Source organism: Solanum dulcamara, chromosome 12 (genome assembly GCF_947179165.1).
Source record: "Solanum dulcamara chromosome 12, daSolDulc1.2, whole genome shotgun sequence".
NCBI classification, from domain to species: domain Eukaryota; kingdom Viridiplantae; phylum Streptophyta; class Magnoliopsida; order Solanales; family Solanaceae; genus Solanum; species Solanum dulcamara.
Window position 1 is genome coordinate 5,708,004 of NC_077248.1, and position 27,588 is coordinate 5,735,591.

Here is a 27,588-nt window from a genome sequence, read left to right on the forward strand (position 1 = left end):
AGCTTAAATTATGTGCACTGCCAATGTACAAAATATTTTACATCATCAGGTAAAATAAATAATTACCACCAAATTTATATAATTAAAATTTAGGAAAAAATATTAAAACTAGAATCCTAATTGTACTCTAACTAAATTAGTTACTATTTCTTTTAATAACATAAATCAAATCTAACTTTTTCATATTTCTCTCATAGTATAATCATCAGAATTAATAAAATAATTCTTCACGTCTCAAATACTATTAAAATTGCGAGAAGTAATTCATCCATGCTTCAATTTGTTAACCTTGGAGAGAAAACAAACTGGATCCTAATTCAAAATCTATTAAAACTTTGCAAACAATATTTAGTTTTTTCTTCTTTTCTTTTTTTAGAAAAAAAATTAAAGAAACATCTAAAGTTGCAAACATCACATAAAAATCTGCATCAAAATCTTAAAATTCAATATCACATTAAGGAAAGATGAATGTGGAGTTAAAAAGATAAGCAAAGAAAGATAACATGGAAAGAAAGTTTAGGCCGAGAATCCGATTTAGATGAGTTGAGGTTTTAAAATTTTAGAAAAAAATGAGTTACCTACAATTGCAGGTCAACTTTATCTGATAGTGTAAAATATTTTGTATACTGATGATGCACAAAACTTAAACTCTAAATTTTATAGCTTGAGAGTAAAAATTTATCGTTAATTCTATTTAGCAACGAATTATCAAAAAAAAAATATATTAACTACTTATAATTTAATGATAAATTAGTGATAAATTTGTAGTCAAATTCTAATTATTATTTTTTGTAGTGGAACTAGTGAAATACTTAAAATATTTTTTTTAAAAAAATGAGATAGTAGAACTGTGTATTTCAAAGATGAGAAATAGTCAAAATGTGTGGGCACGATATTATATTTCTCCATTAAATGAAGCTCCTTTTTTATTTCCTTCCATCCTCTCCTCTTCTTGCTAGCTTTTCATGTTAATTTCAGAAATTAATTAAGCCATCAAAGAGTTATGAAGTTTCCATTTGCATTTACCAATCGTTTTAATTCCTCATCTGATATTATGGAAACTAACCAACTTATCCCATATGGTAATTAGCTTTTCAAGTATTTCTCCTTAACTAATTAAACTTGAACAAAAATGACATATCTATGACTATTGCAGAAACAGGTGGAAAAAGAGTCCAGAAATTCTCTCTTTTCTCTTACAGAGAATTGAAGGCAGCAACTCATGGATTCAGAGTATCAAATAGAATTGGAGAAGGAGGATTTGGTTCTGTTTACAAGGTAAATTTAAAGTGTGTGACGAATTCTGAATTTTAACTTTGAGTTCTGAATTAAAAAATTTAGAAGAATTCTTTCATGGTAAGGCAAGGTCTATGTGTACTTCACTCTTTCATGACCCCACTTATTAATATGTTGTTGTTGTGTATATTTGCCGTGTATTTTGCTAGGTTGACGGCTATTTAAGTTAATTTCTTATTTCTCTTTTAATCTGCATCCATTGTTGATGTTAAATTTGGGCTTTTTTATTTGAAAAGGGTCGACTTGAAGATGGAAGCTTTGTGGCTGTAAAAGTACTATTAGTTGAATTAGAATCAATGAGAGGTGAAAGGGAATTTATATCAGAAATAGCTGCATTGTCTAATATCAGACATCAAAATCTTGTCACCCTCAGAGGATATTGTGTGGATGGGACTAAAAGACTCTTAGTCTATGATTACATGGAAAACAATTGCCTATCACAAACATTACTAGGTAATTTTTTCATCTCTCTCGCGTTTTAAATTTGAATTTAACTTCTATATACTGACTATATAAAAGAATCTTTTTGTACTATCAAATCAAATGAAAGATAGCTACACATTAAAACTCATAATAAGAGGAATTAGTAATCTGAAAAATAAGATAGAGTTGGTGTAACTAGTAAAGTTGTGAAATGATGTTTAATCTTGCAACTTATAAAAGGTTCTAAACCTAGTTCTGAAATGGTGTTTAATCTTGTAACTTCTTCTCACTTTGATAATAAAGTGTCAGTTTTTGAAAGGGAGCTTTGGCGTAACTGGTAAAGTAGGAAACAACCTCTTGTAGAAATGTATAAGGCTATAAAGAATAGACTCTTGTGGTCCGACCTTTCACCTGACTTGTGCAAGGAGTTTAGTATACAGGCTACCCAATAAAGAGTCAGTCTTTCTCCGTGGACGTAGGATCACATACTACGTTAATTATTGTGTTTTTTTTATCGTTTCCGTGCTAACAAATAGTTTCTTTATACTGTAAATACAAATTACAACTCATAATAACATGGCTGGCTTCCAAATATGACTGTTTGACAAGCAGGGGAAGAGCAGAACAGAAGTAAATTTACATGGGAACTTAGGAGAGAAATTTCAAAAGGAATAGCAAAGGGACTATCATATCTCCATGAAGAAGTGAATCCTCATGTTGTACACAGAGATATTAAGGCCAGCAACATAGTTCTTGATCACAATTTCACACCAAAAATCACGGATTTTGGTTTATCTAGGCTATTTTCCAAGAACATTTCACATATTACAACTCGAGTTGCTGGTACATTGTAAGTATCAAATTACAAATTGTTTCTTTTTGATTGCACACTTTTAACTTTTCAAGTGTTTAAGCTAATCATGTTGTTAATTTCTTGATCAATGTTATGCCTAAAGAGGCTATCTTTCTCCAGAATACGCGATTAGTGGACATTTAACTCGGAAATCAGATGTTTATAGCTTTGGTGTATTATTGCTAGAAATAGTCAGTGGTTGCCCTGTTATTGCCTTTGACATTGAGAGAGGAGAACATTTCCTAGTTAACAAGGTAATTATCAATCATATTTAGTTAATTAATCTTAATCCTACTTTTAGTTCCAATCTGATTAGACAAAGAATTTGATATCTTCTTTTTAACATTTATCTAAGTTTGATTGGAAAATAAGGGATTTTTACATTACACAACAGTCTAATAAGCCCACAATCTTCACTTTTATTTTTACAGATTTTAGCTCTTATAATCGTTGTATAATATGCGTATAATCAGCGCGTATACATTACACATCATTAATGGCTACAAACGATTACGGTTAGACAAAGTGAAAAATAAAAATTAAACGCCTAGCTACCAATGTTAAGATCTTTTAACGATTAACTTTCATATATCGACAATATAAAGAATTTTTATTTATCAATGTATTTTTATTGATTGTACATAACACATAACTTGTCATATACTTTAGATTACTAGTTACACTTTTTACGATCAATTTACTTGTAGTTATCTTTTAAGTGATCTGATATGTGCTTTAGAAAGTACAACTGATTTGAAGGGGTTATGTGTTTATAATTTCAGGCATGGGAAATGTACAATTCTGGCAAATTATTAGAGCTAGTGGACCCTGTGTTAAATGGAGAATTTTGTGGCGACGAAGCTGTCCGATTCTTGAAAATTGGCTTACTTTGTGTGCAAGAAATAGCCAGCCTCCGCCCAAAAATGTCTTCAGTCTTCAAGATGTTGAGAAGTGCCAATTATATGGAATTAGAAGACATAAATATTACTCAACCAGGAATTCTTGCTGATTTGGGAGATGTTAAAATAGGTCAAAAACAATCTTCTCATAATTTTTTCTCCAATGTTGTAGCTATAGTTAGAAAATGTTGGTACAAAGTGTATATTTCACACATGCACACAAAAGTTGGCCTAACACTCTCTTTGAGAAGATACAGGGTTCGAAGTCAAAGAAGAGACAAATTTAGGATTTGAATTTATAGGTTATGATAAATATTTCAAGTGAATATAAAAGAATAATTAGGTTCACGAGAACATACATATAAATGTTGTTTCCCTTTAATTTTAACTATTAAAATTGATTTGATACAAGTACTCAGCGTAAATTAGTATTTCTAGTGACAAGAAAAAGAGTAGAACACACTTTGCTTGGCCCATTATTTTGATGTTGAAGCCAAGAGGAGGAAATTTACAAGGAAAATTAAGAAACCAAAATAAGAAAAAGCAACCAAACAAGAAGGAAATACAATATTTTGGCACATTTAAAAATTAATAATTGCCAATATAGCTTATATTAATTCTTATTATTAGGCATTGCTTCTGAATGAGCCAATTGCTTTGGCTGCTCCAGCTCTCAAAATATATTGGTGATATAATGCAGCAATTGCAGCACCAATAAAAGGTCCAACCCAGAAAATCCACTGTGTCATCATTACACAAAATATATATATAATTAAATTTAGAAAAAAAAATTATTAAAAAAATGATTTTTTTTGCTTACTTGGTCATCCCAGGATTTGTTTTTGCCATAAATTACAGCAGCTCCAAAACTTCTAGCAGGGTTAATACCAGTTCCAGTAATTGGAATAGTGGCCAAATGAACCATGAATACAGCAAATCCAATTGGAAGTGGTGCCAATACCTTTTATCAATTACAAATATTAATTTCTTATTCAACTCAATTTAATTACCAAAAAAAAGCATCAAAGGATAGAATTTAACTTATATACACCGATAATGTACATGACTATCTGCATTATATGTTTTGTTTAGGTAACTAGTTTCACTTATTACGAGTAATCCAATATAGTTGGTCTTTTTGTTTCCATTTATGTGTTCTTTTTTAGTTTGCCTCAAAAAAAATGTCATACTTCCTAGAAATAATATCATACCAAAATGAAGCATCAATAGAGTACAAGATTTTAACTTATATACATCTCAGGTGTAAATTAGTCCTTGTGATGATTAATTGTTGTATTCTTTAGGTAACTACTTACACCTATGACAAGCAGTCACTTTTAGTTGTTCCTAATCGTATAGAATACTAATGTGCAAAGCCAAAGCTAGGGGAGGTTCATCTCAATTTTCACTCTGTCAGAAAATTATACCGTATATATAAGATTAGGGGTGGCAAAATCAAATTCAACCCATTCAATCCAATCCAATCAATTTAAGTTTGGGTTGGTTATTGACCCATCGTTTTATTAGCTCAACTCATTTCAACCTAACCCATTTCAACCCATAAAAAATTGGGTTAATATGTAACTCGAATTGACTCATGAGAAATCTTATTAAAAGAAAAAAAAATCAATTTGATATGTTATATATAGCCATAATAAAGAAAAAAATAATTTTATTAGGTACTAAAATAGTTTAAAAGAACAAATACAATAATTAGGCTTTGTAAAAATTGAGTTGGGTTGGGTCTTGATTCGTAATATAACCCATTACCTAACCCATTTTTACCCAATCTGTTTTGATCCAAACTAATTTGGATTGGTTTGGGTTAGGTTGGGTTGGGTCTTGACTTAATTATTGTCTAACTCATTATGATTCGTTCAAACTTGACCCAACCCGCCCAATTGCCACTCCAAGATCAAAATATTGATAAAATGTTTTCATAAGGACGAATCGGAGTGAGAAAAAAAATTAAATCTCAATGATTCGTGACAGCAAAACCACTTTGACACATGAAAAAGGTATTAATTAAACTTACAGGAACATGAGAATCTCTGGCGTTTCTCTTGGGATCAGTGGCAGAAAAAACAGTGTAAACAAGAACAAAAGTGCCAATAATTTCAGCACCTAATCCAGTGGCAGTATTGTAGCCAACAGCAAGTTCATTAGCACCACCACCATACTTAACATAATAAGCCTTTTGGAATAACTTCACTAAACCACAACCACAAATGGCTCCTAAGCACTGTGCTACTATGTATAAAATTGCTCTGACTAATGAGACTTTTCTAGCCAAGAAGAGCCCAAATGTCACAGCTGGGTTAATGTGTCCTCCTGCATATACAAAATTGGGAAACCCCATTAACTTCTTCAAACCAAAACAATTTTTTTAAAAAAAAACCAACTTTTTGTTTGGGATTGTTCGAGACATAATTAAGTAAATAAAAATGTGTTCTTTCTTTCTGATACCTCAAGATTTCTAATTAGATGGTCGCGCAATTCAAATGTCACTGCTATTTATTATTAAAAGGAATCTTCACGGGTGTGGCTCATATCAAGCTCGCATGTAAGAACGCATTATTATAAAATAAAAAAAATTGAAATCAGCTAAGAACTTCGTCGCTAAATTGCTCATACCTTTCAGAATTATTGATAATCCATATCTAAATATAGATGCGGTTTTTATTGTTTAGCTACAAAATTTATCTGTCACTAGCTAATTCCTTTTTTTTTAATAGTGTATTAAAGACATATTTAATTTATAGTTTGTTTGACCAAGCTATCAAAATCTGTTTATTTTAAAAAGTACTTTAAAGAATTGTTTTTGGATATGAACAATTTTGTATTTAATTAATCAATTTAAATCACACTTTTATTAATATTAGAGCAACAACCTATACTTCGAGAAAGTTCCAAAAGTATTTCTAAAACAAATTATTTTTTTTAGCTTTGTAACTTATATATATATATATATATATATATATATATATATATATATATATATATATATATATATTCTATCAGACCATTTAAATGAAACGATGATCACATACTTCAACATAAAAATACGTACCAGAAATGCCAGCAGTGCAATAAACAAGAACAAAAATCATGCCACCAAAGGCCCAAGCAATGCCAAGAATGCCAACACCACCACATTGGTCACCATCACTTTGGCTCTTGTAGCCAATCACAGTGAGTACAGTTATATATAGAAACAAAAGTGTGGCAATAAATTCAGCAATAATAGCTCTGTAAAAAGACCATTTTCCAAGTTCCTCTGCGTCAATAAGTGGTGCTGGAGGTGGGTCTTGGTAGTCCCTATTAGGGGCATACTGGTCATTTCCATACTCCATGTCCTTGACCATTTTTAAGTAAAAATATTTGTTTTTGAGAGCTTTAGAGTTTAGAGAGAAATGTGAAAAAATTGATTGTGGTGGAATTAGATAGAGAGTGTGGAGGGGGTATTTATATATAGAGAGGTTTGGACAAATTAGTTTAGTGGAGTATTTAATTAAACTCACTTTTTGCCGCCCCCTCTCACTTTTTTTTCTGTGTCTCCGTCTCAATTTATGTGACATTTTTTGGATTTTGAGATTTAAATAATTTTTTTATCGTATTCTTTTTATATATCTTTTGAATATATTGAATTATGAATTATTGTGACTTATGATACTTTTTACATAGTTTTCAAATATGTAAATTTTATTTCAAGAAAATTTAAGATTTAATATTTGAATACACGATCAAAATTAAATTTTTTGACACTCGAAATTCAAAATGTAATATAAATGGCAAATAATATAGCTTTGATGCATGATGAACATACCCCACCACTAGCTTGAAGGTTTTGAAGGGTGGGATACCAATTATCCATATATAATATAGAATCTTTAATCTAGTTAATTAGAGTTTAGGTACCGATGACAATCTTTTATACAATTAATCTCACCTTATTCTTTTTTTCTCCAACTCCTTCCCTTAAATTTATTTTCTATAAATCCTTACTCACTACATTATTCCATTCAAATTCTGATTACAAATTGTATAACTGGTTTAACTCAGCTATAAAAACTAGTTCATAAGATCACTAAGAATGTTTAACATCATATAAGAATATCAAACACTCATTGATATATGATGTGGGACTCTAACACTCCTTTTCTCGTGTCGAGAACTGAATATTTGAATTCTAATACAACAACAATAATAATAACATATTCAATGTAATATCACAAGTGAGAACTAAGGAGGATAGAATGTACGCAGATCAAACTCCTACCTTGTAGAGATAAAGAAACTATTTTTGATAAAATCACGGCTCCAGTAAAATATCTCAAAGCAGTTTGAAAAAGCAAATATGAAAATGAAAATAGTAACAACAAAGAAATAAAGTGCTAAGGAAAACAATACCTATCATATAGAAAAAGAACAGTAACAACAATGAACTAGTACGAAATTGAAGCTTAGAAAACAAAGATCGATGGTAACAACAATCGCGAATCAGAAACTACGAAAATAATGTTAATACTATTGGTAAGAGAGTAGGTAGCGATACTACCACCTATCTTATCCCACAAAAAAGCAAGAAAACACTCAATTCCAACTAATTAACCTTCTACTCTGACCTTCAAATATTCTTATGTAAGATCATGTCCTCATCTGAATTCTAATACCATAATAATTAGAAGAATATTTATTAAATAAGAAAGAATTACTAATATAAAAATGGCAAAAATGAACCGACCCTCTTAATCAACCACAAATTAATTTCCCTTCATATATAAATGGCTCACACCACCGTCCAATCCTACTCAGCCCACAATTCTTATCACAACCAATAATATATAGCCATGTCAGGTACAGCTAGCCGCCATGTTCCAATCATTTGATTTTATTAAGGAATTAATAATATGTGTTAATTAAATTTAAAAAAAGGAAAATAATTAACATTATCTCCATATATATAACAATAGAAAGAACAAAAAGGGAGACCATTGCAAGGTAATAAGGCCCGTTGAAAAATGCAAATCATTCTAGTCGATCGCTCTTAAGGTTACACCGTTAAAAAATGTAAATTATTGTAGTCAATCGTTCTTAAGATGATCATTTATAAACACATGCATATATCAGTTGCTCTTCTCGGTCCATGATTGTTTTTCTTATTCAGAAGAGTTTTCACGTAAAAATCTTAGTATCATTATTGCTCTTTTTATTTTTGAAGATTAATCGTATAATTGTGTTTCACTTTGTTGCTCGTATACCGCAAATATTATTTTTATAGCAGATTTATTACCAACAAAAAGGGCACACGTGAATAAAGGTAGAATAATTTATTTATTCTTTTCATTACATAAAGGTTTAATTCCAAAAAGGTCGTAATTAAGGATTATAGTAAGTTAAATAGGGGCTATTAGTTTTGTGGACTCTATTAATTGGTCGGTTATCCATTGTATTTTTTTCTCTAATAATTAATCTTCACTTTTTGAGTGCGGAAATGATGTATTAGTGAACTCACTTTGGCAAATTCTTTAGCTTTTTTGAGATATTATTTAAATACACAACTTATTTTATCATATTCTTTTAAATTTTCTACTATTTAAAAATATTCTCTGATACATCACTGTACGTGACATATCGGTTACGTGATGTATCAAGACTTTACGCGATGTATCGATCGAATACATCATAATGTATCAAGATATTGGATACATCACTTTATGCAATGAATCAGTCGGATACATACGTGATGTATCCGAATTCCACTAAAAAGAAGGAATTTCGAATAATTTTTAAAAAAGTAGAGATAAATTGGAAAGAATCACTATGGGATTTAAGTAAAATTTGCTTCTTTTTTTCATGATTCAAAAGAGTAGATTTGGTACTACGTCGTTTAATTTTATATAAAATTTCCTACACAATAGTTGTATAAGGCCCCATTCAATTAAGTTGAGTGTCTATTAAAAACAGTTTATCTATTTTTATAAGGTAAGAGTAAAACTGAGTATATATATATATATATATATATATATATATATATATATATATATATAACACCTTGATATTACTCAATTGAGGTGGTTATATTTATATTAGTCAAAAATTACAACAATGCTTCAGTATTATATAAATGAGATCCCAACCATTAATTACATTCTATTTAGGCTTTCAAACTTTTAACACTTAACCATACATTGTTATTAAATTAGTGATAGTGGAAAAATATAAAAGTATTAATTAAACGTTACACAATAAGTTTAATAGAAAAATATTTACATGATCAAAGACTAAAATTCAAATACTCCCATTTAATAAAGCTTGAATCTTGAAAGTTGTAAAAGATGTGGCACAAAAAAGTAATATGACATGAAATAAAAATAAACATATCTATCTTCATAACACCGAAATATTATTATTATTGCTCACATGGAATAAGAAAAATATCGTATTAATTCGGACTAAGGAATAAAACATGGAACGTTACCGTGACGTGTAAATGTTTTATGTTAGAAATATGAGAAAATGAAATAAATGACCCTTTAAGTTTATGTAGGTTCAAAGTAGTCCATTGGATATGTTTTGAGTAGTTTTGGTCATTTATATTTGCTAAACGCAGAATCTTTTGGTCTCCGTCAAATATTTAATGAACTATGTCTATTGTATTTAACGAAAATATGAAACTGTAAAAAAACAAAATAGTTGAAACTCACATTTGAGGCACAATTTTTACAGTTTTTTCTATTTTAGTTTACTTAACTTCTACCGTTGGTAAATTTTATTTTAATTGCAAGTTATATTATTTTTGTTTAATTTTTCAAGTCTAATAGATCCATATTTTTTTCTTATTTATATGAAGAAGTAAAACTTTGCATAAAGTTAAGATCTCTAGCTTTCAAACGTACACTAGAGGTCCAATGGTTCAAAAATTCAAGTGAAAAAAAAAAACTTCAAAATTAATTTTATCCTAATTAATTTTCATCGTCGACTTACCAATCATTTAAGAACGATAATTCAAATACACAACAACTTTTTTTCTATTAATAATCTAAAGCATTAATTGTTAATTCCAAAACAAAATGTACTACAATATGGATTGCATGTCCAACCCATGAAACCATTGCCTAAAACTTCAATATCTCATAGAAACAAATTCTGAGGAGAGTTTAACTTTATTCTATATGCTGACAGTATAAAAATAATAATCTCACTATGTGTCATCGTCAAATCCCTCGTTGATCTCTTCCCTAATAGTCTCCAATCCGGACTTATGTGAAGGCTTTCGTCGATACGTTATAAGGGCTGGAGCAACCTCCATCCTGCAAGAATTTACATTTCTTGTTTCCTTTGCCATATTTGAAAGGAAATAATTAATTAATCAAAAAGCAACCTAAAAATTGTGATTTAATTTAATTATTTGGTTATTATGATATGGTCCCTTTCCTCCTATAGCTTGTGTGGAAGAAAGAGAGACCACAACTTGAGTTATGTATATTTTCTTTTGTATTTTTTTTAAAATCTTCTCATGAATTGAAGAGGTAAATGTTTGGGCATTATATAGTGGGATATTGGACAATGAGTTATAGGTCTGTCCTTAAAACTAGGACAAAGTTTCATTTTGGTTCTTGAATTATTCAATGGTGAGATTTTTATAAGTTTTGAATGGCTTCAATTAATCCCAATATTTTCGATACGAAGCATAATTCAATAACATGACGATGGATGCAAATTTAGTTTATTCAATATTTTCGATAGGAAGCTTAATTAAACAATGTGTGTGTGACTGATCATTATAATATCGATAAATACTGTTAAAATTTTAGTTATTTCTTACATTCATATTTATGTTTCTCTGTTAAAAAAAGGGGCTCATGAACTGCTATCATCGGCTTAGAAAGGGGCGGAACTTCTCCTTACTTTATAGTATAGTAATTATAAGCTTGAAGCAAGACTACTATGTTGCTGGAGCATATGGTATAATTCGATACAAAACCAAAAATCTTACCAGCCTTGTCCTTAACAGAATGGTACTGATCTATAACCAGTTCAACCCTTGTTTTTATGTTTGGTGTAATCAATACAACAGTTGGGCTAAGAAGAAGAAAAAGGGGAAAAGTCTCAACTACCAGACTACTACTATACCAAACGTGCTCTAGTAGTTCTGATTGAACCCATAGTACAAGCTATAAAAGCTGCATCTACCTTTGAGTACAACAACCATTAGTTGATTAATCAGCATTATGAATAAATAAATAAAAGGTCCAAAAAAGAGTAATCAAAGCTGTTAAGACCTCTTTTTGACTAGCAGCTCATTGCTAATATACTGCAATCTCAAATGTCTTCTTTTATGTTTAATTTTCAGGTCTCGGATTACCTATGTTTCCCAGAGTGATGCATACCAGCAAAGTGTGACGACCTATGCCACGAGCAACGCACATAAGTGCCACATGGCACAAAGTTGCTCATGTGGAAGCTTAACATAGAAAAAAGACTGGTCCATAGTAGATACTTGTACCTCTTGATTAGAAGTGACCAGACGTAAATTAGTATAATTCTAGTAGTAAATTAACATTAATTTAGTGTAAATGCTGAATGTGGATACTTTTTACCCATGTACGTATGGCTCAAGACAAAAATGATTAGATTGAAATATATGTTACTCCACTAAGCAGTGTTCAACGTGATTTTTCTCCTGGTTTAACTTGCCAAGCCATAGTATGTTTTTAAAGAAAGTGTAGACAATGCGGCCAAATCCACCCCTTTTTACGCTATCAGGTCACGGGCTCTGTCGATGAACTAGTTTTGTCCCATATTTGCCATATTTGCATAACGTTGCAAGACCATCTCTAAATTGATTCAGTAAATTGAAATAGAAAAGCTAAAAAGCACAAAACGCAGAAAACCAAGGATACAACCATTACATAGTAACACAGCTAAATTTATTCATATAAACAATAGTTCGAGCACGCATAAGAAAAGCAATGTCACCAAAGCAAAAACAGAAAAGTCTAGAAACATCTTTCAACCAAAGGATCAGGAGAAGAAACCACAGTTACAAGAGCACCAAATTCTCAAAAGCCACCACGGAGACGGAGCACAAGGTGAAGAGTTGACTCTTTCTGTATGTTATAGTCAGCAAGGGTGCGACCATCCTCCAGCTGCTTACCAGCAAAAATCAGCCTCTGCTGGTCTGGTGGGATACCTTCCTTGTCCTGAATCTTAGCCTTCACATTATCAATGGTATCTGAGCTCTCCACCTCCAAGGTAATCGTCTTCCCGGTCAGTGTCTTGACAAAGATCTGCATTCCTCCTCTCAATCGGAGCACCAAATGGAGTGTGGACTCTTTCTGGATGTTGTAATCAGCAAGGGTCCTGCCATCCTCAAGCTGCTTGCCAGCAAAAATTAAACGCTGCTGGTCTGGTGGAATCCCTTCTTTGTCTTGGATCTTTGCTTTCACATTATCAATGGTGTCTGAACTTTCTACCTCCAGGGTGATAGTCTTCCCGGTCAATGTCTTAACAAAGATCTGCATACCACCCCTTAGGCGCAGCACCAGATGGAGTGTTGATTCCTTCTGAATGTTGTAATCTGCTAGAGTCCTTCCATCCTCAAGCTGTTTCCCAGCAAAAATCAACCTCTGCTGGTCAGGTGGGATTCCTTCCTTATCTTGAATTTTAGCCTTGACATTGTCAATGGTGTCAGAACTCTCAACCTCAAGTGTAATAGTCTTTCCGGTCAAGGTTTTCACAAAGATCTGCATGCCACCACGCAGACGAAGGACAAGGTGGAGGGTGGACTCCTTTTGGATGTTGTAATCAGCAAGAGTTCTTCCATCCTCCAACTGCTTTCCAGCGAAGATCAATCTCTGCTGATCCGGAGGAATTCCTTCCTTATCTTGGATTTTTGCCTTGACATTGTCAATAGTGTCAGAGCTCTCAACCTCAAGAGTAATTGTCTTCCCAGTCAAGGTTTTCACAAAGATCTGCATGCCACCACGCAGACGAAGGACAAGGTGGAGGGTGGACTCCTTTTGGATGTTGTAATCAGCAAGAGTTCTTCCATCCTCCAACTGCTTTCCAGCGAAGATCAATCTCTGCTGATCTGGAGGAATTCCTTCCTTATCTTGGATTTTTGCCTTGACATTGTCAATAGTGTCAGAGCTCTCAACCTCAAGAGTAATTGTCTTCCCAGTCAAGGTTTTCACAAAGATCTGCATGCCACCACGCAGACGAAGGACAAGGTGGAGGGTGGACTCCTTTTGGATGTTATAGTCTGCAAGAGTTCTGCCATCCTCTAATTGCTTTCCAGCAAAGATCAACCTTTGCTGATCAGGAGGAATTCCTTCCTTGTCTTGGATCTTTGCCTTAACATTATCGATTGTGTCAGAACTCTCAACCTCGAGAGTGATGGTCTTGCCAGTGAGTGTCTTAACGAAGATTTGCATCTATAATTTATAAAAAGAACAATCATTAGACAAAAGGGAAAAACTAGTTTTCCAAAACATAGGTGAAGAAAATCAAAACCAAACACATAAGAATCCAAATTATGAACTAATTCCATAATGTGGATGTAAATGTCAAAAGGAAACACTTTTATTCGCCTAACATACAAAACTTAATGCAAAAGAGTGCATGAAAAATAATTTGATGGACATAAAACCCTCATGAAGACATGATACAATGACAGAATGACACAAAATTAATAAAGTAGGCATTATTGAATTGAGGTAGATTTCAAACATAGGACATATATAATTCAACATACATCTATAAAACCAATTCTATCTGTAGTACTCATACGGTAAAACAGTTTTTTTTAAAAGGAACAGCTTTTCACAATAGACACACAAGGACTAATTGACTCAAACATGAAAGTAGGTTATTTTTCTAAGGAAAAAAATGCATAAGAAGACTTCTCAAGAAGACATCAAACCATGTTTCTGCAGAGATGACTATCAATACACAACCTCCAAAATTATCATACTATTAAATTCTTCACTATCACAAGTCAACACCTTGCCTTTCTATTTCCACTATCTTCCAACTTAACAACTTCGTATAGCCCAAGGATTCCTAAAATCACATCACCTAGATCCGGATCTAATAGAACATAGAAACATAAACATCCTCGATCTAGATCTAGCAAGCAATTCCGTGGTTTCCAATGATTTACTAAACCAAAACAGATTACAATCAATAACCGTACCTCGAAAATTATCATGATACTATAATCTTAACTATCACCAGCCAAAACCCAGATAATTAGACCTCTATAACCACTTTATTTAGCTCAAAAATTCCTAAAACAACATCACTTAGATCTAGATCTAACAGAAGACACAAAAACACAACAGCATCCATCAAATTTGAGTAGATCTACTTAAATACCTATACATAAGATCTGTCGATACAAAAACAAGCAAGCAAATTCCGTGATATAAAAAACAGATAACATAAACAAGAAAAAATTGTGATTTCATCAGATCTGTTGTCAGATCAGATCGAAATTAACAGATCTAAAGCAAATTCCGTGATTTCCAACCTCAACCGATTCAATTTTTATTAAACAAAAACAGATAACATACACAAGAAAAAACCTGTGATTTCATCAGATCTATGGTCAGATCAGATCGAAATTAACAAATCTAAAGCAAATTCTGTCATTTCCAACTCACCTAGTCGATTTATCAAACAAAAACAGATAACATGGACATGAAAAAAAACAGCAATTTCATCAGATCTGTGGTCAGATCAGATCCAAATTAACAGATCTAAAGCAGATCATCAACGATGACAAGTTACTCAAACATCAACAAATTAAAGTGAAAACTCGAAATTAAGGAAATCAGAAGGGAGAAATTGTTACCTTGAAACGGTGCTGGGAATCAAATGAGAGAGAGAAAGAAAGCTTCTTTGTGATCGATCAAAAGCAGAAGAAAAATATTGAGAAGAAAATGAGAATTGTGAAAGATGATTACCAAAGGTTCCCTTTATATAGTAGGTGATAGCATACCTTTTCGTATGAAATTTCGGGTTTGATAGCTTTTAGGTAAACCATTAATTTATTTAAATTATAATATATTTATTATTATCCTTTTATTTATTCTCAAGTAAGATAATTTATCTTAAAAAATAAAAAAAATTATTAAAGACAGGACAATATGAAAAAAATTAAAATATTTATTTTAAACTTTAAACAATTTAATTATTTTAAGTAATGAAAAAAAGTCTAAATATTCACTTAATGTTATTAAATATTCACTATAATAAATATAATAAAAATTAAATAAAAAAGTTTTATCATATTATGATTAAATTTTTATACGTAGAATCTGTTTTCAACTAAAAAACACGTGATCTCAAAAAAAAAAAAAAAAACTTTCAAAATTATAGGATTTTTAAAAAAAAAAAGTTGCAGCAGAGTCCAAAAAAAACAAGTTAAGCAAAACAAAAAAAGGTTTTCAAAAAAAATGAAAAAAAGGTCAAAACAAATATAACCAAAAAACAAAATCTTTAAAAAATGACAAAAATTTTCCACTCCTAATATTTAGTATTTAAAATCAACTAAAATTATACTTCTTAAATCTTTTTAAAAACTATATGAAAAGTCCTAACATTTAAATCTTTCCTTTTTATTTAGAAAATGTAAGAATTTTTAATTTTTATCTCATAATAAATATCTACATTTTCTTGAATCGTCATTTAGGTTCAGGATTTTTCAACTTCTTCTTTATTTTTTTTTTTTATTATTATTTTTTTTTTTTACGGGAACAGACCCTACACGAGGCTCCCACCTCTCGTGCACAGTCAGGGGTTAAGCAACACCCCCAAGCCTTAACATAAATAATCAAAATAAAATACAAGGAGGGGGACATAAACCTTACCTCCAATCCTATGGTGGTTCATAAGTCGGCTAACCTATTAAGGTCGGCTAACTCATCCCCGATACAAAAAGAGACTAACTATAAACAAGTGTAGCTGCAGTATCATGATTATCAGCTATGGGGGCTGAAAGGAGAGGAAATATATGGAGCTATAGTATTTAACAGCCTTGGAGTTGTTGTGGATAAAATTGAGAGCCTGAATATCAGAACAAGTGTAGCTGCATTCGACCACCCTAGTAAGCCATGCTTTAGTATCCAGTTGTTTACAATTATGAGGATCTGCACCTATAAGTAGCCAAGGAGACAAACAAACATGGGTGTTGCAGTCCTGTATCCAGTTCCTTGCTACCTCTCTAGCTGCAGTGATAGCATGCTTGTTGTTGCAGGTTAGGTTCAGTAGTAGATCCCTTTTTTGGTACCTGCACATGCAAACAACACCAGAAAAACACACAAGCAAACAATGGCTCTTGTGTGCTGCATATGCTGCATATTGCTGCTGCTGTGCTGAATTAGCAACTAACAAAGGGGTAGGCAATTGTGGGAAATGAACAGGCTGGTGCAGATTTGTGTGCAGCTTCTTGTTGTTGCCATTGTAGTTAGGCTGCTTGTTGGTCCTTGCTTTGAAGTGGTTCAGCTTCTTGGAGTACCTGCACAGCCAGACAAAACCAACAAAACATACAACCAAAGAAGTGTGCAGGTCTTGTTTGGTTGTATCTCCATCAACCTGCATAAACAAAGAAGCAAACAAACAAGCAAGCACACAATTATAAGAACTTGCAGCTGGCTTCCACCTGCCAATCTGCAGGTTGCTGGAGCTGATGGCTGCAGGTTCCCTAGGCTGCTTGTTGGTCATTGTTTTGAGTTGGTTAGACTTCTTGGAATACCTGCACAGCAAAACAAAACCAACAAACTTGTGTATGTTTCTTGTCTGCTGCAGGTTGATGGAGTTGTTGCTGAGGTTTGTTGATAATGGAGAAAGTGGTTGGCAAGCTGATTGTGCTGCTCCAAAGCAACCCCAGGTTACTGCAACCCTTTTAGCATTTCCAAGGGAGGTCTGCCAGCTACATTGGTGAGAGCTGTAGCTGGGGTACCTGCATAGAACAAAACCACCAAACCTCACAAACAAGGAGATCTGCAGGCTGCTGTATCCATGTTCTTTATGTGCTGCCAGTTGGTGGAGTGTTTGCTGTGGTGTGTTTATGTTAGAGAGTGTGGATGGAAGGTTGAATGTGCTGCTCCATGGGAGCCCCAGGATATTGCAGCTCTCATAGCAGTTCCAAAGAGGGCCTGCATAAATGAAAAAAGGCCATGGCCAAACAGGCTGAGAAGAACAAAGCCAAAGGTTGGAGTGGATGTAATGAGATTGCTTCTGTGGAATCTTGGTAGGCAGCTCCAATTTGTGATGGAATAGCTCCCCAGTTGTTGATGTACCTAAACAAAAACAATCAAACAACCAAACAAACACAAAAACCAGGAGCTAATTGCCATTCTGCACAATTGTTTTGTAGGCCTCTTAGTGAAGGTATTTATTTTGTTGGTTGTATCTGTATTGTGCTCTATGTAGGTGTTGATAAAACATGTTAGTGAGTCCATCCTGACACCTGCAGCTACACAACAAACAGGAGCCAGCAGGACAGGGGTTGCACAATGGGCTGCTGCAAGTGTTGAGCTTTTAGAGAATTCATGGATGGAGTGGAGAAACTGCTGTAGGTTTGTGTGCAGTTCCAATTTTGTGTTGGAGAACAGAGGATCCTCTCTTGTAATCTGGTTCAAGTTGTTTGTGTGTGGCTCCCCAGTAGGTATTGCACCTAAACAAAAACAAACAAAGGAGTACATACAACCAAACAAGTACCAAAAACAATAGGAGTCTCCATTTCTGCACACTCCTTTTGTTTCAGTCATGGAGATTCCTGTAGCAGTGTTGTCCTCCATGTATTTGTTGTTAAAGCATGTTGGTGTATATCTCCAACAACCTGCAATTACACAGCAAATAGCCAAAGACAAGCAAGGACCTGTACAGGTTAATAGAAGAGAAAGGATCTCAAAGGGAGTTTTGGAGCCTGTTAGCATTTTCCATGTCGCTCGACTAACGTCTCCTCTTATCCGTTTGAGCTGAAACTTTCTGAAATTTGCATATATATCCTCTCCTTTATCCATGCAAAGTTTGGAGGCTTGTTTCCCAAGATGGAGCTTCAATTTAGCAAAATTCTTCCTTTTTAATCTTAAGACAGCTAATTGTTTCAAGCTCGCTCGCCTAACGTTTCTAATTATCTGTTTCGGCTAAAATTTCTTGGGCCTTGTCAAAATAACATATGCTACAATCCTGCAAATTTTGGGAGCCTTTGGACAGGCCCACATGATACCCCTCACCCTGCACCTGCTGCCCTGCTGAGGCTTAGAGGCTGCAGGGGGTTTGGAGGTTGTATTTGTGCTCTTCTCTATGTATTTGTTGTTGAAGAGTGCTGCTATATCACTCCAAACACCTGCAATAATACAGCAAACAAACCCAAACAAAACATAATATACACAGACTAGCAATAGAGAAAGGACCTCATTAAGAGCCTTGGAGACTGTTATCATTTTCCAAGTCGCTCGACTAACGTTTCCAATTCTCCGTTTGTGCTGAAACTTTATGAAGTTAGTATATATATCCTCTCCTTTAGTCCTGCCAAATTTGAAGGCTTGTTTCCCAAGTTGGAGGATCCAAATTACTAAAGACCCTCTCTTTATGCTTAAGGCAGCTGAATGTTTCCATGTCGCTCGCCTAACGCCTCCAATTATCCGTTTGGGCTGAAACTTCTTGGAACTTGTCAAAATAATATATTCTACCATCCTGCAAAGTTTTGGGGCCATTGGACAGGTCCACATGTTACTCCTCACCCTGCACCTGCTGCCCTGCTGAAGCTTAGGGGTTGCAGGGTGTTTGGAAGTTGTTTTTGTGCTCTTGTCTATGTATTTGTTGTTGAAGAATGCTAATATATTACTCCAGACACCTGCAATAATACAGCAAACAAGCCCAAACAAAACATAATATACACAGACTAGAAATAAAGAAGGGACCTCAGTAAGAGCTTTAGAGAGTGTTATCATTTTCCAAGTCGCTCGACTAACGTCTCCAATTATCCATTTGAGTTGAAACTTTATGGAGTTAGCATATATATCCTCTCCTTTAGTCCTGCAGAGTTTGAAGACTTGTTTCCCAAGTTGGAGGGTCCAAATTACTAAAGACCCTCTCTTTAGGCTTAAGGCAGCTGAATGTTTCCATGTCGCTCGCCTAACGCCTCCAATTATCCGTTTGGGCTGAAACTTCTTGGGACTTGTCAAAATAATATATTCTACCATCCTGCAAAGTTTGGGGGCCATTGGACAGGTCCACATGTTACTCCTCACCCTGCACCTGCTGCCCTGTACCATCCTGCTAAATCCTAAATCTATTGGTAAGGAGATTATCCTATTAGAGCAGTAAATTAGGGAGACTCTCCCTTTTTCAATGGACCTGATTATCATTATTAATATCAGTTAATATTTCAATGTATGAAGAAGTTCCTTCAATGTGGTTGATTGATCTTCTTCATCTTGGTTCTCCTGAAGCTAGCCATGCCAGCTTTGTCCATTTTGTAATGTCCCTTGGTCTCTCTTGGAAGCTGCTGAAAGCTGTAGTAGTGTTGTGTATAGCTTTTATTCTTGACTTCCGGGTTAGGATATAGCAAAATTAAGGTAGATTTAATTTAAGCCAAAGTTAAACTTGCTTATAAAATCTCATGTTCATCTTTTAAATCACAATTGTAAAAAAAAAATCTTTGATTTTTATGGTATAATAATCAAGGGCTTCTATTTTTGTGTAGACCAAATTTAATTTATTGCTTTTGTTTTTGCAGCATGTGATTAGTTCAAACAACTATGGATTATGGTAAGTTTTTGTTAGATTATCCTTTTATTTGATTATTATCTATCAAAATAACTTCCTATTCTACAAAAATACTAATAGTAAATGAGGAATAAGTTCTGCATATACACATGTAATTATTGTTGTTGCAAATATTATATGAGCTTCTAAGTTATTATAGTAACTAGGATTTTGCTTAGACATTGACCTGCTCATTCATCAATATCGAAAAGTTTGACATTTCATGTCTTCTGCATTGAAAAATACTCATAATAAATGCCTATAAAATTTTGTACATAATAATATAATATAGACATAATAATTTGTTTTTATATATTTATTATTAATGAATGTGATAAACACGTACAAAACATGTACTAATATATATATACGTTGAAAACACCATTAAATGAAAAAATAAATAACTTCAAAACTAATATATATATTCTTTAATACATCCTCTTTTGACTCTTCTAGAGCCAATAGAAGACATATAAGACTTCTGTGTAGGACATTTTCTTTTGATTATTCTTTGTTTTTGTATTCCTATAATTAAATGAACTTAGCATATTTAGTCGAATTAATTACCAAAGAGATGGGTCGGATACTGGAATCTGCCGACCAAGCACTCCCGCCCCCAAAAGCGGAGACCGCCACAGCATTGATGTCGTTGTTTATTCGTTTTTCATGCTGCCATTGAAAGAGAAGAGAGCTCTGTGACTTCCGGGCCTTGCGACGAGACGCGGACATTCCCCATGCTGCGGTTCCCTCCGGTCCGTTTCCGTTTTAGGCGGCAAGAGACTTTAGGGCTTGTTGGAGCGGGCCGGGAGAGGAGCGGAGAGCCACTTGACTGGTTGGAGATTCGAACCTACGTAGAAAAACTTCAACAGATTTACAGCGTCTGTTATCCATGGATCTCCGATCGGGAAATGATCACGCGAGTACGCATCCAGTCAGCGCATAGCGAATGAAAAAGCTAGGCTTTCAACAGCATAAGCCACCTCCCAAGCGGCCCCCATTGACTAAGAAGGGGGCGGACACAGCAGCTACATGGACGGAATAGCTCCACCAGACATAGAAGAAATGAGTGTAGGATTCCAATGGCACGCTGTGCGCCTAAGTGCGAAAAGACAGTGCAAGCTTTGTTATGCCGGCATAGCGAATGAAAAAAACGTTCATCCTGGATTCTCTTCCTCAAGCGCTTGAGAGAACCATGTCGAAGGAACTCGGCAAAATGACCCCGTAACTTCGGATTTCTGGAACCAGTCCTCTAATTCCTCCACCGCCTCCCCCCCGGTCGCCCTACGCGACTGGCGCTTCAAAAGGCAAAACTCTCGGTCGCGGACTGAAGACCAAACCTTCAACCATTATCGCTTAGCTTTATCTTCTAAGGGGATAATTCAGAAAACCTTGCTTATCCTTCTGCCTTGCACGGCTCGGCTCGTTCTTCGAGCCCTGCTTCAAGGTTCAAGCCCCGTTCCCCAATCAGATGTTTGGATGTGAGCTATACTCCGCGGACTTCTATGCCAGCCGGGAATAACGGCTCTGTTATGAAAGAAATAGGCAGACGGGGAGTACGCAGCCGAACAGCTGCATTCGTCCAAGCCTGACCCTACCCTAATAACAGACTTGATTCTTTCCTATCTCTGACCGGGAAAGAGGTTACTAAGCAAGTGAAACCGTTACGAAGCACCATCAGCCCAAGTCAGGCGACGCTTTCCTACCGACGATCTTTCTCGGTGCATAAACCGCAGAGACTTCGGTCGAATGAGTTGAACCGCTGCCTATTTAGTTACATTTTTTGTTTTGATTCCAGAACAGAACTAGCTTAGATAAAGCGATAGGCAGAAGAGAGAGAATTAGTGGTCAACTTAGAGGGCGCCCGCCGGCTTTCTCCACGAGAGAACAGACTGACTACTTGGAGAGGGTGCGCTTCTTCTTCCTGCCGGTTCAGGAGCTTAGGCCCAAGCGCACGGGTCTTACTTCTTTTTTTCCAACTTGAAAAGCGACCTCATTGGCATCGGAAGATTCATTCGAGATGCTGCTTTCAAACCTGAAAGAGGTCCAGGTCTTGGAATCGTGGCTTATGATGGTTTCCTGTCCCAATTCAACATATACTTAACCTATATATGCATATAGAGAACGTTCCAGAAAGTACAAAAATGTGCTCAACATGTTGTGAGATTCTAGAAAATTCGATAGTGACAATTTTATAAAGCTACCCAATGAGACCAAAATTCGAAGTCTTAATTGACATTTTTCACTAATGTGTTGCATTTGCAATTATTTTTTCAATGTATACTCTCGACCGCCCTTCATAATTAATAAGATTAGTTTAATATAACAAATCACTAATAAGTTATTTTTTAAAAGGGGGTGTCAAGTAAAATAAAATTAATGAATACATGATATGTATTTAGACACAAAATTTTATCACTTAGTCCTGAATATTTTTAACTTATTAAATCTCTTAATTGTGATAAATTAACATAATTTATTTAGTCATGTAAATATCAGGTAGATGACTGATTTTACCGCTAGGTACTCTCCCATCCTCAGTTATCCTTTATATATATATATAATCTCTACTTACATAATACATTGAAATAAGTTAGAAGAGAAAGAAAGATATGATGCCAATACAAACGTCTAAATCTATGTTAAGTGAGACAATTACTATAATGATGTACCAATGATTGCTTATACGTCTCTCCCTCCCTTAGCTTACTATATGTAATGGTTAGTATATGTCATGAGAATGGTTGGTTTCAAAGGACAATACCTCGAGTTCACGTCCGATAAGTTTGTGAAAAAGAAGAAGAAAAGCAAAAACAAAATCAAAACATATTGGCTTTGAAGTTGGTAATGGGAGAAGGATCTTTTCTTTTTTGGTTAGATGTGTTGTGTGTTTCTAAATTTATATGGTAGAAAGAACTTTTGTTAAAATATTGTACTTTCTAGAGTAATATTATTTTTTATTTCTGAAATATAATTATAATTTACAATAACATAAATAAGCACTGTGATTCCACTAGTGGAGTCTGTCATTTTGTTGTGAGATGCAGGAAAGTCTTGACATCTTGCTTTTTTAATTTTTTATTATTATTTTTCTTTTATATCATGCTTTGATTGCAATTTTGAGTCGAAAATTTATCGAAAACAATTTCGCTACACCACAAAAATAGAGCAAAATCTGCGTGCATCCTACATTCCGTATAAGAGATGTACTAACAACATAAATCAATACACAGGATGAATGTATTGGCTGGTTACAATGTTGCCAACAGTTTAACACCATTGACTTTATTTAGCCGAATTACAGTAGCAAAAAAATAAAAAAAATCGTCGCCTGAGAGATTCGAACTCTCGCGGGGAAACCCCATGTACTTAGCAGGCACACGCCTTAACCACTCGGCCAAAGCGACTTTGTTTGAGTTTCTTCACCTTAAGAAAACTAAAATTAAATATTTTTCCATAAAATTTCGGAATTTGAGAAATACTAAATAAAACCGTTTCACTCACAATAATTCAAAAAAAAATCTAATTTATATTCATGGCCAAACACAATCATTTTTAATTTTTGAAAACAAAATCTACTCTTTTTTTTTTCAAATGCTCACAATCTTCATGATCATGCTCTCTAAAAGAGTATCATGACTAATTTAAAGAAAAATAAAACTGTCTCTTTCTTAAAGTAATAATATTACACAATACTTCTTGAGATATCAGAAACAATCTCTCTATCCGTAAAAATAAAAATAAGATCCAAACGACCATACTCCCGTGTTATGAGTATGGGTATGGGCTCATCTTAAAACTAAAAACAAAAACAAAGTAATGTTTTATCTATGGGACCAATCCAAGTACGAAGAGGTATGGGCTCATCTCACCAAAAATGGGCTTACAAGATGTACTCATGCTCCAAGTAGTTCTGGGCCCAAGAAATTCCCAGCCTTTTAAATCATGAGCTCAATATGGCAACCTGTATTTCAACAGTTTTTAAGGATTGGGCCATGGAACTCTTAAAGTTGGATAAACTACCTAATTACAAAAACATTCCTATCATATTTATTAATCCTTTTTGTAATTTAAAATAATTACAAAATATTTCAAGAATTAATAATTTAATACTAGTTTTTAAGTCAGATATGCCTATATACATATTTTTTTTGCTACCAGATACACTTTGAAATACAGATACATAAGGAGAAAAGCAAGCAAGAGAGGGAGAAAGATGGGAGAGAAGCAAGCGAGATAGGAAGGAGGTGAGTGAGAAAGTATGTGTACCACAGATACATGCGAACCATACTAAATATAAATTCTAAAATACAGATACATACATAGGGGGAGGCGAGCGAGAGAATTAGATACACGCAAATCCACTTGGATACAATGTATCTAGAATAAATTACACAAATGATAGTTTTGAAAACCCATGAGAAGGCAAATAATTAGACCCTAAACTAATAAGATTTGTGTTATTTGTCCTTGACGTTTGATCAAGAATTTTAAAGTCAAAATATTGCAAGATATCCTATTTGATTGGTCTCATTTAACATGTATTCATTTTTTTAATAAAATTAAAGTACAAGTATCCAAAATTCCAAATTGTAGTTAAATTTAAACAAAATTGCTTTTGCTTTATTTTTTCCTCCTCCTTGTTTCTCTTAGTTGTTGTGTGATAATATTTTTTTCAAACTAATAGCCATTGAAGAATAATATTTTAAAGAAGTAAGCTTGAACTTCAAATATGAAAAGTCAAATCAAATCAAATGGATGTTTGGGAAAGCATTAAAACCATCAGAAATCACCATTTATTTCATAACAACTGATATATTATTATTGCTTACTAGTCATAACACGACAATCGAAACACCGAAGGGGCTCCAACCAAACCTCTTGTACATATCATAAGCACGGATAAGGTAAAGTAAAAGCGAAAACATCATAAGAGAGTCTAAATCATGAATAGTAAATGAAGAATGTCAGATGACAACATAGACTCGAAATACTTATCCAACTAGATGCCTCTACTCCTGAACATGGGCGGGGCTAAGACATGTTCATAGCTTACCCTGAATATGAAACATAATACAAGTCTTTGGAAACAATAATCAACTCGATGAGTAGTCCCCGATAAATGAGGACTTACCACAACACCCCCGACTAGGAAAGTTTAACTAGCCACGTGGACGAATATGATCTTCAACCTTAACCCCTACATTATGAGATAATGTAGGCAAAAAGTATGCATTAGTACGTCGGAATGTACTAAGTATAAGGGCAAGACATGCAACGTAAATCATGGGATGCAATGGTCAAGTAAAACACATGATAAGATGAGATAAGTAAAGTCATGAGAAAATCATAATGACCAAAACATTTAAAAAGCATAATTTAAATCATGACATACGTAAGAGATAATACACATGTGGAATAGAAACCATAACCGACAATAAGACCATACGAGCTATAACATGGAATCCTGTTGTCTCCTCATACAACGAAGAAAAGGGGGAATCTACTTGCCAAGGTAGACTCTGTCACGCCCCGGGAGGGTACCCTAGACATAACCGGCACTCAGAAACCATTTCTGGCTCCCAAGCGAACCACATAGCCTGATCACACATCCATTCATTCATTCAATCAGCGGAAGACAAAAAAAATAAAGAGAATATTTGGTGGGCAACTCAAAACATCAATCTAACTCAAAGAATAAAGGCCATGGGCCAACAAATCAACTCTAGTATTTGTCATTAAAAATAGTTTGACAAGAATAATGTAAGGAAAGAAATACTCAATCGACCCTTCATTATTTAGTCTATGAAGCCTCTATCACTACTATCTAATTGGTGCCAATGACATGTTCATGGCTATCTCAATTCAAAATGAAAAGAGCTAACTCGATGCAAGAATGATATAAGCGGTGTCCTCCGGATGTAGAGAAGGACTCACCAATACGCTGAGTGTGTATAGATCCTCAATGGTGCTTCTATTAACGATCTCTTAAACCTGTCTCTGCATCATGAAACGATGCAGGTCCAACTGGACGTCAGTACATGGAATGTACGAGTGTGTAATATGGCAGAATGAAACATACCTCAAGGAAGAATAACGTTGGTTCAAATATCTCCGAATCAGAAAGATAAGAGAGACTCAAATAAGGCGTCATAAGTCTAAAGTAAGAATACATTTTTTTGGCAAAGACCAATCACACATCATACAATCCAATACAATCATACACAATACAGTTCAATCAAATCGTATACCATCCGATTCAATCCAATCGTATATAATCGGTTCAATCCGGTCATATACGATCCGATCCAATCCAATCATATACCTTTCAATCGTACACTATCCAATCACATATCGTATAATCCAATCCATCACACATCACCTAATCCAATCATATAAAATCAACTCAAAATCAACTCAACAATCAACTCAAAGGACTCAACTCAATAACTATGCAAATTAAATTATGCAACATTTTACAATTCAACTCAAAGGACTCAACTAAATAAATATGTAACAACTCACTCAAGTGTCCTAAGTCTAAACAAGAATATGATTTAGACGGGACCAATCACATACCATTCAACTCACTCTGACTCAGAGTACTATCAAGACCTATTTGGGAGTTTCTCTTAACCGACAACCATCACTTATGAGCCAGTAAAAGTATAACAAACCGACGTTGTTGCCCCGTCCGTTCATACTTTGCCAGGGTATGAACGAATCAACCAATCATGGATCCAATCCAACCAGGTCCTATAATGTCAGGACAAAACTCTCGGGGAAGCATTCGATTTTAACGGTTCCATCCCCCCTACGTTTGGCGACGCAGTTATATAGGTTCGAGTATGAACTATACTCTTGTCCAATTCGGTGCTCGATACTCCTCCCAAGACTCAATGCTCATAAAACTCCATCCAATCAACTCAATCAAATCATATCGACAAGTCTCATTACAACCTTGTCAACTCATCAACTCTATCATGATCAAATCTCTCTCAATCATACCATCCGATCAATCTCAATCATATCTTTCAAAGAAATTTAAATGCACATTTATAGCAACATATAGGCATAACTAATCATTTCCTTCGTCCATTTGAGAAATCTTTGAGACTCATCACAACTTCAAGACTTTAAATCGACGCTTTATAAAAGGCAACATTTTTTTAAGAAAATAACATCTTTTATGATAATCTACATAATTAAGAAGATCAACCAAACATATTTAACAACTCATCTTCATCAACTCATACTCACATAAAGGCCCATTTTAGGACTCCTTAACTCAACAACATCAACACATATAAAGTCAAACAAAATAGGGGACAAATC

General features: G+C 34.1%; 3 protein-coding genes and 1 non-coding gene across 4 annotated transcripts; 1 reads left to right on the forward strand and 3 right to left on the reverse strand.

Annotated features, from left to right (window-relative positions):
- The first annotated feature begins 951 nt into the window (after positions 1 to 951).
- LOC129877691 (putative serine/threonine-protein kinase) lies at positions 952 to 3,818 on the forward strand. The gene is given in 7 exon segments (XM_055953219.1): positions 952 to 1,082; positions 1,157 to 1,278; positions 1,533 to 1,749; positions 2,332 to 2,569; positions 2,676 to 2,826; positions 3,355 to 3,649; positions 3,652 to 3,818. Coding segments are annotated over 7 exon segments (1,209 nt in total). The 5' UTR covers positions 952 to 1,003; the 3' UTR covers positions 3,759 to 3,818.
- Positions 3,819 to 3,849: 31 nt separating this feature from the next.
- Positions 3,850 to 6,900, reverse strand: LOC129877692 (aquaporin PIP2-1-like). The gene is made up of 4 exons (XM_055953220.1): positions 6,542 to 6,900; positions 5,507 to 5,802; positions 4,292 to 4,432; positions 3,850 to 4,211 (listed from the first exon to the last, which is right to left on the reverse strand). Exons 1-4 carry the CDS (start codon positions 6,834 to 6,836, stop codon positions 4,098 to 4,100), a joined length of 846 nt encoding a protein of 281 aa, XP_055809195.1. The 5' UTR covers positions 6,837 to 6,900; the 3' UTR covers positions 3,850 to 4,097.
- Positions 6,901 to 12,382: 5,482 nt separating this feature from the next.
- LOC129877368 (polyubiquitin) lies at positions 12,383 to 15,440 on the reverse strand. Its single transcript, XM_055952866.1, has 2 exons — positions 15,332 to 15,440; positions 12,383 to 13,910 (listed from the first exon to the last, which is right to left on the reverse strand). Exon 2 carries the CDS (start codon positions 13,908 to 13,910, stop codon positions 12,537 to 12,539), a length of 1,374 nt encoding a protein of 457 aa, XP_055808841.1. The 5' UTR covers positions 15,332 to 15,440; the 3' UTR covers positions 12,383 to 12,536.
- Positions 15,441 to 23,578: 8,138 nt separating this feature from the next.
- On the reverse strand, positions 23,579 to 23,660 carry TRNAS-GCU (transfer RNA serine (anticodon GCU)). The gene has a single exon. It is a non-coding gene; the product is annotated as a tRNA-Ser (tRNA).
- Positions 23,661 to 27,588: the final 3,928 nt, after the last annotated feature.